The sequence below is a fragment of the Antrostomus carolinensis genome, unplaced genomic scaffold, assembly GCF_000700745.2.
Source record: "Antrostomus carolinensis isolate BGI_N321 unplaced genomic scaffold, ASM70074v2 scaffold1817, whole genome shotgun sequence".
NCBI classification, from domain to species: domain Eukaryota; kingdom Metazoa; phylum Chordata; class Aves; order Caprimulgiformes; family Caprimulgidae; genus Antrostomus; species Antrostomus carolinensis.
The window spans coordinates 20,188-37,995 of NW_010325135.1; the positions used below are offsets into that span (position 1 = coordinate 20,188).

Below are 17,808 nucleotides of genomic sequence, written 5' to 3' on the forward strand. Positions count from 1 at the left end.
CTCAACTACTTATAGCCACAAAATAATTTAGAAGTCAACTGACAAGTAGAACATATTCAAAACAGACTCTATTTTCCATCTTTTCCTAAGGGTGTGAACACGTCATTTCTGACTTCGAACATATTCACTGTCTTGAGGAACGAAATGCTTAGGAAAAGTTACAGAGATTACAAGCAACTACGTACATGGGTATGTATTTTATTTGAAAGAGTCATGAACAAACCTCTATTTGCTGGATTCTCAGATTTGATATTAGATCCCAATGTGTAACTCCATTTTTATCATAGCCTCTAAAACCAAACCCTGCTGCATTGTTAATTGCATCTGCTGCAATGAAACAAAAAGAAACAAGTGAATTATAAACTGCCTGCATTACAAATTGTGCATCACACAACATGTAGTTTGTTCAAAATATTTATCATATTTTAAAGGCTATTTAAAAAAAAAAAAAAATACTAAGGACAACCATATTAGACATTTGAACAAACAGAAAATAATCCAAGCAACGCACTGGCTTTCAATTTAAAAACTTGTACAAAAGCAAAAGAATGCTTGATTGCATGTCCCCAGACACGGACACACATCCACGAGGCATGAACCCAACTGCGTATCCACTTATGTGGATAAAAAAGTGATCATGGGAAGAAGAATGCCAGTTTCCCTTCCAGTTCAGAGGTGTCCTGAGGAATTGGAAGTGAGGCAGGCAAAAGGCTCTGCAGAAGCAGTATAGATCTAGCCCTCTAGTTACAGGGCATGAGCCCTCTCTGGTAGCTCAGAATTCATCTAAAGCACTGTAATTAGATTGTCACCTTTTAACTTACAGCTAGCAAGGCAAGAGAAATTGCTCAGTTTGTATTACCATATTAAAACCAATTTACTTTAAACAAAAGTGATATGTAAGAGAAATTAATATATTTATCATTTTCCTTTCTTCTCAACAACTTTTTCAAGATATTAATCCAGTGTATTTGGGAAGTAAAAGAAACAATTGACTCAAACAGTTCCTTTCCTGAAGTTCAGTTTCTCCAGTTATCTACCAGTCTAGAAAAGGGGTTTGTGACATTTGATTTAATATAGGATAATTTATAATATTTTTATTTCCTCATAAAAACAATTTTAAAAAACATCTCTGAAAGCAACTAGATTTGCTGCTATACATCTGATATCACTGATTTCAACTTCAAACATTAGACAATGATTTTATGCTCAATTAGAAACAGTTGAAGACAAACTCCACACTAGCTAGAGTACAAAGACTAAAGCTAGAGTAAGTACTCATTAACTAGAATTTTAGTAAGTATGCATTTTAAGTAATTAATTTTTTTTAACAGATTTCTTTTTCTGAAGTACAAACAATAGTAACATACAACTCAAAAGCATAGCATCCAGTAAAACTGTTAAGGCCCTCTCACATTCTATTCATACTGTTAGAAGTTTAGATGAGGTAAAGTGGAAGAAGATAAAAAAAATAATTTAGCAAACTAGAAGTACAGGGATGATATAGTTTATTGTCTTCAGTATTTTACCAAAGGAATGCACATAAGGGAGAAATCTATCTGAAGTATTACAGGGAAAAAAACAAAGATTATTAATTTTCCAGATAACTTTTACTCTTTACAGACAATCATATTGGTGCATAAGAGCACAATACTTGAAATTATTTCATTCCACAACAAGTCCCAGAATTACTATATCCAGAGAAGCTGAAAGCACTTCATTCACAGACCAGGAATGGAACCAGCAGCTGTAAATGAGTCACACTGCTCTGCTGCACTAAAGCTTTCTTTATTGCATTGTTTCCCACTGATTCTCTCTCAAAAGAATTACGAAACAAATATGTAAAACTGGAGAGGAGGAGGAAGCTGATGAAATCTGTTTTGTGAGCCATTTCCAAGATGTCAGCTTACATAAATACAGCACTTTGCTGTTGTATGTGTTGTTTTTTTCAAATAACGTGAAGTGCAAAACATCCTTTAAACTGTATCATCTATTCAGTGTCTTAAATCAGTGACTACGGGTGTTATCCCATCAGTCATTAGAACTCTTAGTAAATAAAGACTAAAACTGAAGTGTCACCAATCAAATTGTGAAAATACTACTGCAAATGCTATCTACTATTAACAACACTATGAAATATCTTAATTGCAATATATTCATTTTTCCTTCATGCTTGAATAACATCAAGCAAATTACTGATAACTAAGCACAAAAAGAGGTTTAGAATAACTTTTCAGACATGCTAAAATCAAGGTATCAAAAAAAAAAAGGGATTGTACATTAGACTGGATTTACTACAATTTTTAAAACCCAAAAAAGTCATTGCTCATTAAAAAATTATCACTCTCCAAAAAACCTTATGTTTCACTCAGATTTGTTCAGGAGGCCAGGATCTCATTTGCAACACTGTCACAACACTGTGCTTAGATTTATCATAAGTTTTGTTCAACAATATCTCATAATTCTTAAATGTAATAATGCTTTCTTAAGGCCTCAAGAGGGCACTGTCACATTTTCATACATGCTTAGTGTGCAGCATCTCAAATGAAACTCAACACCTATACTTCCTTGTATTTTTTTTTTTTTTTAATATAAATACTTACCTAAAGTCCATGCAAAATAATACTTAGGCCTGGCAGCCATAAGAGACACGTATAGGTAGAAAAACCTTACAGGCCACGATGCTGTAGCTCGGAAGTTATCATCAATGTTGTATTCCACAGGCAAAGTTTTTGTAATAGTCATGTGGAAGAGTAAGGACAGTCCACAGATTAAGAGTTTCTGTGCCACGGCTATCTGAAAAGTTTAAGATGAGAGACTTTGTAAGATTCATTTTTGTTAATCTTCTGGAAACAAAGGCAAGTTATAAACTTCCTTCCCTAAACAGATGTATATATATGTCAATTTTTCAGTAATATACACTACGTATTTTAAAATTGTTGATAACATTTTACAGAGGCTCAAGGAATATTATATCTTGATTAAGTTGTGAGTACCACTTCTTCGGACAAACACAGCAAATCCAATCCGACTACAGTGAGCCTCTAAAAACCCTTTCAATAACAGGAAAAACTTTTGCAACTCCAGTTTTTTTCTTATTTCATTGTCAAATTACTGAAGCGAGTAAGTTGTTAAGACATCATAACATAAAGCATATTATCTAGGACGAGTACAATTATGGCAGAGATTCCAAAAACAATGGCAAATCTTCAGTTCATTTTTGCTAATCTTTGGTATAATGTACGTTTTTAATTGCTGCCCAGCAATTGATATATCAATCATCTCTGTTAGATTATTACAATATCTAAATTCTGAACCAACTAAAATACTGAAATAATTTATGAATTTTCAGCCAAAATACATCAGTTCTGTATAGATCTGTTTTCCCAACTAGAGTGACCAAGCTATAAGGGGTCAAATAATATCCTCACAGGCACGTAAAAATATGTTGTTGAGGTGGCACTTGGACTCAGATTTTCTCAAAACTCAGTTTTGCTAGAACCACCACGCTAAAGAGTATGTATTTTTAGGAAAACATTTCTAAGGTTCTATTATAAAACACACTGAGCAGTAACGCATAACACTGACTGCTTTAATCTGCTAGTCTGATCCATTTCCCAAGGGCAGATACCATGTTCTGTGCAAGTTCCTAAAGTAACACACTAGCCAAGCACCTACAAAAGAGAAGTTGGAGAGCTAGTTCATTTAAATGTCATTTTCAAGTTTTGATTGTAAGTAATCTCAATATTTAGATTTAAACAGTAGAGTTTTAATTTACATTAAAATTTTACAGGTGTTAAACTTGTCAAGAAAGCAATCAATCTACCTATCTTTTCTTTGAAGCATCAAAACAAAAAGATAACCAGAATCCTTTTTCTGTCCATCCTGCTTCCAGTATACCTGTCCAAACTTTTAAAGACAACATCCTGCTTCAATTAGAGTGCAGCTTCACATATCTAGTTCCAAAAGAAAAAGTAATTCTGTTCCATGATACAGAATGGAGCATTAAGTGCCCAACTGAAAACACAGACTTCTGCAGGACACACAAAGATTCACCCAGTCACACGTATGTAAGCAGTGGTACAACCTGATCAAAAAAAAAAGACTTAGAAAAGCTGTAAGGTGAGTATAACGTTGGATATCACATATATTTCTTGTGGCTTGTCTCAGAAGGTATTTCAGAGAGGATCAGAAAACCCAGCTAATCAAGCAAACCAGCTGGATAATTCAGGAGTCAACTACCTATTAACAGCTAAAGCTAGTGTTTAATTACTTGTTTCTACACGCTTTCTAATAAATTTCATTTTAATATTTTACTCTGTTACAAGAGTTCAAAGTAAAGGGAATTAACTTTCTAAAAACGTTCCTTTGTTTTTCTAGCAACTATTAATCCATCTCTTTCTTTGCCAGAGCAGAGGGAAAGTTCAGTTGGCTTAACTTCTTTAGGAATTTAAATAGAAATGAATGTTCATAAAAATCAGTTATTATTAACACTAATGAATCTTTAATTTTGGTATGCAATATCTGACACACTGAAAAGTTAGATATTTGTAAATGCCTAAAGGCATCATTCTATAGTTCTGAAGGCAGCTGACAGGATTTAACTTCACAGTCTAAGCCATAATTAAAAGTCATGTTCAATTTAGCATGAGAAAGAGTATTTATAGGATGGCAATATTAACATGTGACTTAAAATATAAGCATAAACATATAAAATAGGTGTTTTCCATCTGAAGATCTCTACTAAGTCTCAAAATATGTTTTGGCAATTTATAAGTAATGTTATCTCTGTTTAAAGGACTGCTTTTTGCCACTGCCACTATTTACCACTTTTTTTTTGGTAAATAGAAATCACTAATCTGCATGTTCAACACGAAATATACTTAGTACCTCTTTGAAAGTTTTTAAATAAATTGTGAAGGTGAAAGACCTTCTAAGGAAAAGCATCAGAGTTTCAACAAAATGTATCTTAAGAAAAAAATTAAGGACTCATATAGGGCTCTGCCATAAATTGTACTTTTAAAAAATAAACTCTGCAGTTTTCAGTTTGCAGTTGTAGAAAAAATATTTATTTATTTATTAAGTATTTAAATGATGTATTTCTACTACTTTTTTAGCAGCAACATGTAGGTGTAGGCCAAGCATAACTACACCAAGAAACAGCATGACTTTTTTTTTTTTAATTATACTACTTCATTCAATAATTCTAAAACCCAGAAACCCAATCAAGCATGCTGATACCACTCACAGGGATCAGTATGAGCGATACTAGCGTCTTCAGCAAACAGTGATGGAGATAATCTCCTGCCTCTACAAAGACTGGGAGTTGCAGTTTCAGGACTGGTTTAAGCAGAGTTTCTGAAGGACAATCCAAACACAGGCTGCAATGCAAAGAAGCAGTCCTGTCCTGTCTCCTCACCTTGGCTGCAAGTTTTTGCTCTTTTGCCTTTCTAATGAGACAGATTAGAGAAACAAATCAGGTGAAAAACTAGACTTTTTGTTTTTTTGGGTTTGGTTGGGTTTTTTTTGGAGGTGGGGGGGTGGGTTGTATTGTTTGGAGTTGGGTTTGTTTGGGGTTTTTTATAACAAGTTAGTTTTAGGCTGGATCAAATGATCTGAATCTGATCACAACACAGTGCAATACATGTTAGCACTGCTAGGATAGCAAAGGACCCAGAAGCCACAGCCAGGACCTACCATATCCAGCAAGAGTTTATACTTTGGTTGGCCTAAACAGACTATTAACCTACAGCCTGAGGCTTGTTTATAGCACTCAAGTACTGAACACATTTACATAGAAAAGTCCTCACCTGACACCAAAATAATCTATAGTTCAATTACCTATAGAAATGCATTTGGTAAAACACTAATTAACTTCCTATTGATTAATTAACTAGGTTATTGATATAAGCTTCTTTACTGAGGCATAAATGGGTAATCACTGGATTGCACATACACAGCAGGTTTGGTCAGTTTTTACAAGGATGAAGTAACTAATTTAAAAGTTTGAATTTTATTTACTCTTTAAAGTTTTGAACACATCAAAATAACTGTTCTGTTAAGGAATTAAAAGATCATAAACTGCAGGATAACGTTGACCTCATATAAAGTAGAATATACAATTTATTTTACAATAAAAAGGTAGAAAAGCCTGGCTGATTTAATTTTGATGAACAAAAGCTGGGCATACCTGGATAAAAATATAAAATATGGTCAGTACTGGGAAGGGAAATAGGTACTTAAGCTAAAAGACAGTGCCAGGACAAAAGCAAGCATGCATAAACTAGATGGGAATATAATTAGGTTGCAAGCTAGATACCTAATCAGAGAAAGGAGTTCAGGAACAGCTTTCTAACTGAAGCTATAAAGATAAAACACTCACTGAACTCAGGAATTTTATAAATATATTACTGTATAAACCTGTATAATATATGAAAATATATACAAAAAAAGTAGAAAGAGCAAATAAAACTTTTATTTGAATGAACTTGTTCCTGGCTGATAAAAAAATCAATAAGGAGCTCAATATAATATTGAACTATATTAAAGCATATTATTTTGTGGAGGTTAGCACCTCAGGTAAAAATTATAGGTAATTAAGCAAGAACTTTAAAACCTGCATAATAAGCAAGAAAGCAGATATCTGCTGACAGGAATCTTGTATTTTAAGGGTAGCCATAATAAAAAGAAACTTACAAAGACAGATATTAATTCTGAGAGTTGACACCACTTTGAGCACCAACAATTGATAGCTTGCAAAAAGGCACAATAGGAGGGATATAAGAAATAAGTTTTAATATGTTGACTTGATTCATTTAACATGCAATGAACACAGCAAAAATACTAAACCAAGTTAACATCATGCAGTCAATACATAGTACAGAGGAAGAGGCTGGCATTAACTACTTTGGTTATGTAATTATATTTAACAAGAAATGAAACTTACTGTAACTCAGCTGAAGGATTTTTTCTTTTTTCATTCACTATATTAACATTTGCTGATCCCCATTACATTTCATTTTTTTGAGTTACCTAACAATTTATTCTTCTTGAAATAGTAACATGAGAATCAAAGAACAAAATTAAAGTATTATTATGAAGTTAATGTTCTAGAACAAGACAATGAATATTTTAATTGATGCAGCAAATGCAGTAAAATTATATCATCCATGTTTCTCCAAAAGCACACCATACTCACTGGTGTTATAAAATGCAGCCAGATTTCTCTAACACCAGTTGGGAGATGAGATATCAACAGCATAGACAGCTTCTCTTTATTTTTATGTCAAAAGCTAATGCAGCATATATTGCAAAAAGTTTCAAGCATCTTATGAGCAATTCATTTCAAGGAAAACTGCTTACCTGAAACAAGAATCCATCATAGGTTTACATTTACTTCTATCGACTTTGTTCAGATTACTAGCAAGATTATGTAGTAAAAAGCTAGTAAGTCCTACCAGGCAATCAGTAGATGCATGTCCAGAAGTACTGATACTGGCAGATTTGGTTAGTTCCATTTATTTGCAATAATTTTACTACATAATATTTTTCTGCAGAAATAGGATTTTAGTACATAAGCTGTGATGGAGGAAGATGAGCTAGAGCAAGTTTAGGTTGGACTTTAGGAAAAGGTTCTTCACCCAGAGGGTGGTGGAGCACTGGAACAGGCTCCCCAGGGAGGTGGTCATGGCACCAGGTCTGACAATGTTGAAAAAGCATTTGGACAAGGCCCTCGACAAATGGTCTGAATCTTGTGTTTGTCCTGTGCTAGGGCAAGAGTTGGACTTGATGATGCTAGTGCATCCCTTCCAACTCACAACATTCTATGATTCTATGCCTTTACTGAGCCAAAACAATGTTTAAAAACAAAAGAATGGTCTGTAACTTTGCCAATACAACAAACACATCAATGCAGACTACAGACTACGAGGTGCAAGGAATTCTCCTGTGTCTTTTGCCCTTCCTACTTGTTCTACAACACACTGCTGTGAGCTTAGGTGCTTTATCAACATGTGGAGCAGTTTAAAGTGTTATCATCCTCCTAGTTTACATTCCTGTGGTGCAAGTTACTACAATTACACAAGATGAGTAGAACAGAAGGTGCAGGGTTCTCATTCATATTCAAAGGATGGAAGTGGTTGGAGATTATACAACCGATTGGGAAGCACTCCCTGTTAGCCCAGCTTTGGGGATGGTAACCTCTAGCTGGTAGGATAAGACAAGCAGCTACATGTGGGAATGTCTTCATCTGCTCCAGTAACAGCTAGTGGTCCACAAGATAAGCAGAAAATAGGTAACTGGCACTGGAATTGGCAAAAGGCATTTATCTGAAGTGTTCCAGTCGACTCCATGATGCTTCTGCTTTTTATGTGTGGTAGTAATTATCTTAGGCAACACAAATTTAAAAGTCTGATACACTTCTATTTAAGAGAATATGAAAAGACTGAAAAGATAATATTCCATACCCTGAGCACTGAACTTGGATTAAATTTAAAAAGTAACAAGCCTTTGGGAGCTTTTGACCTTAATGCAGGCCATACCATACCTCTTGTATGTAAGGTATGATCAACTGGACTTTCTTCTGTATGTATTTGGTCTCTTTTCCAATAACTGAACAAAGAGAAAAAAGGAATATGCAGTATGGAATACTAGCCATAGCATTACGGCTAGTACATCTTTTACTATACCTTCAGATCAAAATCCATCTTTAATACCTCCCTACTTGAATAAAAGCAAGAAAAATGTGTGAGTTTTGGTTTTGTTTCTTTTTCTGTGAGTGTTTTTCAACTTGTTACATATGAAAATTTTCTACTTGCTGCAAAAAGACATTAAAAATGGTAGAATTTGAGAACATTCATGAAACCTTGCTGGAACTTTTAAGTCTCATCAGCTTTCAAATGGCAAAATGTGCACTTCATCCTTACCAGGACTTTTTTTATGCACAGTATATGCTTTGAAGGAAACATGCAAGAACTGTTTTAATGTAAAGACAGCTTTTTACTATATAAGCTTGTTAGGAAGCTCCAATTTAATGTGCTTTTATCCACAAGATTCAGACTGGAAACTATAGAGAAAACCTGCCTTAGAAAAGTAAGTATTTCACTTTTTGAACAGGGAACTATACTGTTGATGAACGAATTCCAGATACAGCTCAGAAGTTATGCCTGTAAATGAACAGTGCAAACCAAGCTCTTCATGCAATGATTATGGAAGCATCTGCACGGCAAGAGTCATACATCTTACATTTGGAGAAGGATCCGTTTGTTCATACTTTGTATCTTCCTTCCCATTTGCTTCAGATTGTTGCAGTTGATATGATCTGCCTTCAATGAAAGTAATATAGTCTTTGTAAGAGCATAACGGGCCTGCCAGGATACCCATGAAATTACAGTTGTAACTTAAATACTCCAGTAGACTTGGCATACGTCTGTAATTCAAAGACAAGCAACCTGTGAGAAGGAATGAGTAGTTCTACAGAATTTCCACAGTAGGTAAAAATCATACTCCACGTTATTGCTTACTCTAACTGCAGTAAAAGCCACATGTAGAAAAGCAGTTTGTGTGTCTTTTGCAATCACAGCTTAAAACATCCTACACATAGTACTTCTTTCCAATCCGTACTGAGCATTTTCAGATAGATCTCCTGAACTCTGGTGACTCTCTCCTTGCCCAGTAGAGGTGTTTGACTGAAGCTGTGCCTGGGGAAGGAGAAGGAAGGGTGTTCCCCTAAGTATTTGTTCAACTGTTTATGTTTTCTTTTTTTCCCTGAATAACTGAATCAGTAAACAAAAGTTTGTGTTAACTGGTAATAACTTCAATTAAGGAAAATGCCTCAAGTCAAGATTGTTTTGCCCAGGACAACATATATTTTCAAGTCTCCTGAATAAAGAACGGAGAAAAGGTAAGTTAAATACTGAAAAATAGAATTATACAAGCATGTTCCTTCACCAGCTACTTTATTTGTGTCCTAAATGTTAACTGTTTTCCTGTCTGATGTGGCATGAATTTGCATGGACTGCAAAGAACTCAGAATGCTTTTCTTAAATAAGTATAAAACCTACTAGTGATATTTTCCAGAACAGATGTATGAATTAAGCTACAAATACAAAAAGGATCTGTTTTGCATGAGTTTGTAAACTCTCTATCTTGAACATGACCTCTAGCAATTCTACAGAGCATTAATAAAGCACACAAAACACCAGCTTCTCCTCACCCCCAAAACTGGACTCTCAGAAATGTCTGAATGCCTACCTTACAGCCAAGCACCTCTGTGATGGAGTCAAATCTTCAGTTTTCCGAAACATTCCTAGGGAAGAAGACAGAAAAAAGGAAAAAATAAAGAAAAGATAAAGCTCCACACATTAATTAGCAGTTTCTTTACTCAGTAGAGCAAACCTCATGCTACAGTGTAATTTCTTAAGTCCTCAAGTAATTTCAGAGGTATTATGTCACATAACATTTTTGCTGGAGTTGGATCAAACAATTCTTACTGTTGACAAAATTACAAACTCTTGTATCCTCAGTTATATCCAACAGTGCCTACACCTGAAATTACATGGATTACAGGAAAGTATTAAGAAAGGTTGTAATAAGTGTTGACAAATAAATTCCTTATACTGGTTAAGATTTCAAAGTTTGCAGGTTTTAAAACCCTTTATTCCCAGTCCTGGAAATTGTACAAGTCCCAAACCCCTTTGAACACTGCAGTAAGCCAGGGACATTCCACTAGTCCTTGTGCTTTTAATGTATAGTATGAACATAATCCAAGATAGATTTAAGTAATTCAAAACTTAAGGCAGACCTCAAGAGCACCTTCATGCTGCAACTGAAGTTTGTAAACAAGGTTCAGCAAAGCAGACACAACAGTAAAGGGCGCTCAAGTCTTCATGAGCACTAACGAGAAGCCCTAACCCCTGCTAGCAGAAGGGGGCAGACCAAGTCTAAGTTCAGCAGCAAGACTGAATTTACCTTTTCACCATACAAGACACTTTCTGAAATGCTGGTGGCCTACCCCTGAAAAACAGGCTTCAAAATCTGTACTCCCATAACAAAGTAAAAAAGATGACCTTCAACACTTTAAATTATTATAATACACACTAATTCAGGGGCACAGTAGAAGCAAAGCTCCTTCCTTTAGACAGCCCTGGTTTGTACCAGCCAGCACTGCTTCCCAAAATGACTGCTTCAGCTCCTTCTGCAGCCCTTCCACTGGTTAAGACATTAACGTATGCATCCATTCCCTGCTATTTACATTTGCAAGTTTTCTTTGCCATCACAAGCACCAAAAAAATATATTTTTATGAGCATAGCTTCCTAAAGGAAATGAAGTTTATGGAATCCCACTTCAATTATTCATATAGATATGAAATACCAAAGTGCTTTATGAAAATAGGTGATTCTACAGAAGATCCTCCTCCATTCACAGAAAGGTTGCCTTCAACCCCACCCCTTGATGCCAGTAGATCCACAGAGGGGAGCCCTTATATTTGATTCAAGCATAAGGAAAGATTTAACTGGAGTAAATGTTTTTTTTTTTTAGATATCAAAATCAGTCAGGCTTAAAATAAAAAAATGACTGGGAGGTGGGGGGGGGGGAAGTCAAATCTCGTTTAATTCTATTACTCATGGAAATATTTGCTATCTAGAGAGAAGATAACTGTTGTCTTCATGTGACCACAGGAACCACGACCCATACACACTTTTGACATTCTAACTGCACTTTCAGACCAACAAAGCTGAGAATACACAGGGGTTAGCAACTTGCCCTGTCCTCTCTTCCATTATGACCTGGAAAAATACCTTCCTCAGCCCTGATCCTTCACAGTGGAAAGTCACCCCCATTCGTACCCATTCAAGGCAAGAAATTGAAGGACAAAGCATCACCCCTAACTTCACTCAGGCACCTTCTCTTCCCCATCATTACATTTTCACAACTCCTCTTTGGTGCTACAGCAAAGACTTCTATGCTGATAGCCGTACTGAACAAAAAATGTGGGAGAAGCATTTTGAAAGGTCCTTTAACCTTTGAGGCCATAAGACTGCAGTTCTCAGGTAGTGAATCTTTGAATTTAACACAAACTTAACCAGAAATTTAACACAAAGACTTCTAAAGATACACATAGATCACGCAACACGACTAGTGTATTGAAGTGGCCAGTACAGAGCCTTCAGACTCTCACAGCATATACAATGCAAACTGACCAGAGCAGAAGGCTTCTTCGCTGTTATATTCCATGTGACTATTTTACTCTTAAGGCAGAAGGACGAAGCAGTCACCAAGTGTGTCCAAATGAACTTGCATAAAGCCAGACTAACCACTAAATAAAGGAAACTTGTCAAATGAAAGATTTCACACTATTTATGTGGTATGGAAAAAGAAGGGAAAAAACCTCAAACCTGAAACTGAAAAATGTAACCACTGAAATATGACCTAAACTTTTTGGGGGGTGAGAAAGAAAGAATTGGCATATTTAAAACAGATTTAAGTTCTATACACACATACATGAGAAGTCACTTAAAGCCTTAGTAATCTGGTGAGCAATGCACTTGCTGTCTCAAACACACCACATACAAGTAAGCTGCCATTAATTTTTCATTTCCTATCTCACTAAGATTTCCCTCCAGCCAGCAGCTTCTTTGAGGTCAGTTCAGTGGCTTTCCTTGCATTTTTTTAATGTCTTCTCAGGGCCTTGAAGGCTCATTTATCATCTTTGCATTGCACACAAGAACAAGGAAACCATTGATCTCTGTCATACTCTTGAAAGCTTTCAAGAAGTTAGTGTTAACGTTTTTTAATTCATAGAAAATACATATAGAAAAGGTACTCTTACACTGATGCTTATCTAATAAGAGATGAATTAATAGATATACATTAAATACTTCTCAGGCAGTGTATCTGCCCATGGGAACAGAGGCCTCATAAATCATAGCTGTTCCCTACCTGCTACACACTGGAGATGAAGAAACCCCCCTTCAGTAGCATGCCGCTGCTAGGGAACTCATCAAGTTTTGCAACCTTTCTCTGGGGATTATGAGAATTGTTTTCTCCTGTCCTAAAGCAGGAGACTAATGCAATGACTAGAGCTTCTAGTTGCTACCAAATCACACAGTGGGGATCAGAGAAAATGGGTTTTATCGAACATCTTTCAGAGAGGTGAAATCCTTTGGTCACTCAGCAACTGTAACTCAGTTTTCTCATCTGTAAAACAGGAAATACTTCTATGTTCCTTCCTTAGTAAAAGAATTTTGTAAATCATCAGTACCAAAATCTATCCTCAGTAGCCTAGATCATGAGGAAGTTGCATCTTTTAATTTCTCCTCAGAAGATCACATCCTAATGACAACAAAATCATTCTCTTTAGGTACACACCAATAGCCTACCATATGGGCTTTATTAAGGCATATCCTGACTACTACCATGCTCTCGCTATGATAATAACTGTTTACAATTATATCATAGCACCATCCCAGTTTTGCAGTTAAACTGCTTGAATATATCCACCTTTGTATTTGCATGAAATCTGGCTAATCAGTAACTCATTAATAATGCTTACACATAAGATTATATTATATTAATAATACTTAAACATGGAGATCATATCACAGGCTCTGTTGTAGCTGCAGCAAATTTTAATTTGATGTTATGAAATGGATCACCAGCTGAGCCCAAATGCATGCTGTTATTAAAATATTTTAAGACCTGAAGAAGACAGACAAACTGTAACAGTTTTAGCTGTTACTAGCACATTGGCAGCAACAAAAGCAGACAGACACAGATGCCAGTTGAGTAAAATTGCAAAGAAACTACAAAAGAGCAAGAAAAATCACAAGTCTTGATATCCAGAGAATCATGCAAGCAAATGTAGGCCCAGAACACCACTTGAGGACTTAGGAGGGGAGAAATACAATTTAATTCCTTTAAACACTAATGACACGTGCTGTAATCAAAAGTGATTTGGTAACTAATACTCAAACAATAATGACCATGCTGTCACTAATGCAAGAGGAAGCACTTAAAAATAAAATAAAATAAATATATACAGATCAAGAGACAGTTGGAGAGGGAGCATTCAAATAAACTCCTAGATATAAGAAGAAAACATCAGTTTTGTTTTTGTTTTTTTTTTAAAAAAAGTACACACACACACACACCCCACCACACCATGGCAGTTTCACTGACATCATTGACATAATTAACAGATGAATTAGAAAACAACATTCTTGGTTGAACAGCTGCAACTTTTTTGTTGTAATACCAGCATTTATAAAGTGGAACTGGGTCATGAAGACCTATCAAAAATCCTTAAAAGCATTTAGTTCTACATACACAAGCACATATTTCTCTGTCTCAAGAGTTGTTCAATTTTCTCTTGCTTACACTTCCACAACAGCAACCATCCAAATACACTTTTAAAAAGATGTAGCAGCAGTAATAATAATAATAGATCTATTTGAAATCAGAAAAGGGCATTAAGAGTTTATGAGACCTCCATTTTCATAAACATAACATTCTTAACTGACTGCCTCTCACTATGACACAAAAAACGCACTTAGTCACAAAAGGAAGTTGGCCACAACATGGTACGTTCCCTTTTACCATGGGGTTGCATTGTAACAATCAGCAGTTCAGCCTGGTAATCCTGTTCTGATTCTGTAGGTATTGTAGGTCTTTTTCAGGTATTTATTTCAAACAAATATCACATAATGAATAGAAATACATAAGCTGTTCAACGCTTCAGTACATCCTTCAGGTTGCATGCTCACTGCACTCTATCTCCTTTTAGTTCTCACAGTAAATGCAGTGTCTTACCAGATCAGCATCAATGTCTACTCTATTGCTTTTGAAAATTTGAGAGCATCAGATACATAGAGGAAGCAATAGTTAGGGGGGGGAAAAAAAAAAAAAAAAAGCAAGCAGCATTTCAGGAAAAGCACATTTAAAAATTAGCAACTACAGAGCTGAAACCCAAGACATAAGGGATGGGAGAAGAGCAGACACAGGAACAAAGAGTTTGGCTTTTTGTGGTCAGGAGGCATGCGAGATAAGGCCCTGGGAACCAAGAAGCAGCTGACAGAACAGAAGATTGTTATGGTTCTGGTTTCTTATCTGGATCTAACCACACATTTTTATGGATAAGTGCAACGTAGTAATATGAAGAAATAATTTGGAAGAATTAGATTTCACGTTTAGTAGATGGGTATTATATTTTAAAAATTACTTTTTTTTTCTTTAAACTTTTATGTATTATTTAGTTTAAATTAGAGAAAAGAAATAAGAACAAGGTTGGAAGAAGCTGTAAGAATTTTTTTTTCCTTTAAATATCTAATATCAAGTCTATCATTCCCTAGTTTTGCTGGTCGAATCTCTTGGAGATTTAAAAATAAATACATTGTGAGCTCCAGAACGTCAATGGGTTATGAATACAAAACATTTGAAGAGATTCTTTGTTTAAGATTCATTAAGCACTGGAATAAAAACAAGTTGCCAAAGCGCATACAGATTAGTGACTTTAGATTGAGCTATGCATCTTTCCTGTAAAGATCCCTGATCTCATACAGAATTGCAGTAAAATAAGTGAGGCTCTGTGGGGATGAGTAGATTTTAAGCAGAAAAGGAAGAACACCCTATGAACTCATTGTAAGATAGAGTTAAGCAGTGACAGTATCTCTCTTCCTCTCCCTTGCTTAATTTTAGTATCTTATAACTGCAACTGCAAAAGCTTCTTTACTTGCCAACATTTCAAATTTGTCATGCAAGTACAATCCTCCATTTTATAGCCCTTCTAAAATGCACCCGTAGACCAGCTCCCTGCTTCTAGAGTAGCTGCAATGCACCTTTCCTTCTCCAAAACATACTAGGTTTAAATATAATGGAAAAAAATGTACTCCAGAGTATAGGATCTGAAGTACAAAAAAATTCCTTTTCTCCCTTAACTCTGCCATTAGCCTAAAGTGTTGCATAAATAAATCTAAATCTTGCCATAAAGAATGAATATGGACACAAGCAGTCTCCAAATCATGTAAAAACATTTCTGCATTTAGAATATATATGCTATCTACGTGGTGCCAAAGATAATCAGCAAGAAATACAAAGCAAATCTTAACATAACAGACTACTCATCTTGGCAGTGTGTATTTGAGTAACAAGAAACTGTAAGAAGACAAAAACTATCAAAGACTTAAGTTCAAAACATAAATCAGAGTACACCAAAGGCATACTCTGAATTTACTCAAGTGTAAATTTGTCATCCATGTAGCCTTCTCAAAAGTCAGTATTATACAGCAAGCTTAAATTAATCCTATGCAACTTGCACATAATTTTCCTGCTTGTAAAAAAAGCCCATAGTAAGTGCATAGGGTTGTACCAGTTACAGGAGTAGTTGTTACTTATTTATGGGATTCCATACTAGTGTTCAACTTCCAATCGAGCATATCCACTTAGCGAGACAGACTCTTTAATATGCAGCATGACTGAGCAGCCTTCATGATTACATCCAGCTCTCTCCAGGACCTTCAAATGTAACACTGAAACCAGCTGAACACAACGCACAGGCTGCCAGGAAAACACCACGTGCAGGAGACTTGCCATTACCACAAAACCAACCTAACTACTACTAGAGTCCTGAAGCTTACCAAGATCTTCCAACACACCAACACCTTTCCTTCAGCTGTTTATTTTCATTGTGTCTCCTTGGACATACTGGTAAAAAATGAGGGGGAAAAATAAAGTAACTGGTGATTAATATAGCCAAGCTGATGTGACTAGAGGCTCAGAGTGCCACTAACCACTTAGTAAAATGATTTTCAACATTATCTCCTCCCCTATCAATATCTCTCAAAGTATTTTCCAATGGAAGCACTGACCCTTGTACAGTGAACAAAAGCTCACTGACAGCAGCCTTGTTTTCACTAATTTCTTGTGTGGGACCTCTTTTAAGTTGTCTATGACTAACAATCATTGCTTTAATACAATCTAAGTTTTCCTTGTACATCTTTTCTTAGCATCTGCTGACACCAGACTAGCAGTTGCTCCTGAATTCACATTGGTCATATCAACTTTTGAATGTCATGTTTACACTGTGCTCCCAGCAACAGTGATCATCCAGCTCAAGTCAAGGTCTCTCCTAAATGGCGAATCAAAGAATGGTTTGGGTTGGAAGGGACCTTAAAGATCATCTAGTTCCCCCCCCCCTGCCATCAGCAGGGACACCTTCCACTAGACCAGGTTGCTCAAAGCCTCATCCAACCTGGCCTTGAACACTTCCAGGGAGGAGCATCCACAGCTTCTCTGGGCAACCTGTGCCAGTGTCTCACCACCCTCACAGGAAAGAATCCCTTCCTAATACCTAATCTAAACCTCCCCTCTTGCAGTTTAAAGCCATTTCCCCTTGTTCTGTCATTAACTGCCCTTATAAAAAGTCCCTCCCCAGCTTTCCTATAGCCCCATCAGGTACTGGGAGGCCTCTATAAGATCTCCCCAGAGCCTTCCCTTCTCTAGGCTGAACAGCCCCAACTCTCTCAGCCTGTCCTCACAGGAGAGGTGCTCCAGCCCTCGGATCATCCTTGTGGCCTCCTCTGGACTTGTTCTAACAGGTCCATGTCTTTCTTGTGTTGGGGGATCCAGAACTGGAGACAGCATTCCAGGTGGGTCCTTACGAGAGCAGAGTAGAGGGGGAGAATCAACTCCCTTGACCTGCTGGCCACACTTCTCCTGATGCAACCCAGGATATGGTTATTGGCTTTCCGGGCTGCAAGCACACATTGTCTGCTCGTGTTCAGCTTCTCACTCACCACCACTCCCAAGTCCTTCTC

At 36.3% G+C, this 17,808-nt stretch overlaps 1 protein-coding gene across 1 annotated transcript in view; it reads right to left on the reverse strand.

Moving 5' to 3' along the window:
* The window catches only part of MBOAT2 (membrane bound glycerophospholipid O-acyltransferase 2), a 34,901-nt gene that overhangs the window by 10,776 nt on the left and 6,317 nt on the right, over nt 1–17,808 (reverse strand). Inside the window, exons 3-6 of the mRNA XM_029085733.1 lie at nt 10,249–10,303; nt 9,241–9,424; nt 2,601–2,793; nt 224–327 (exon numbers count right to left, since the gene is read on the reverse strand). Of these exons, the coding sequence (XP_028941566.1) occupies nt 224–327; nt 2,601–2,793; nt 9,241–9,424; nt 10,249–10,303 (536 nt within the window). The remainder of the gene's footprint in view (nt 1–223; nt 328–2,600; nt 2,794–9,240; nt 9,425–10,248; nt 10,304–17,808) is intronic.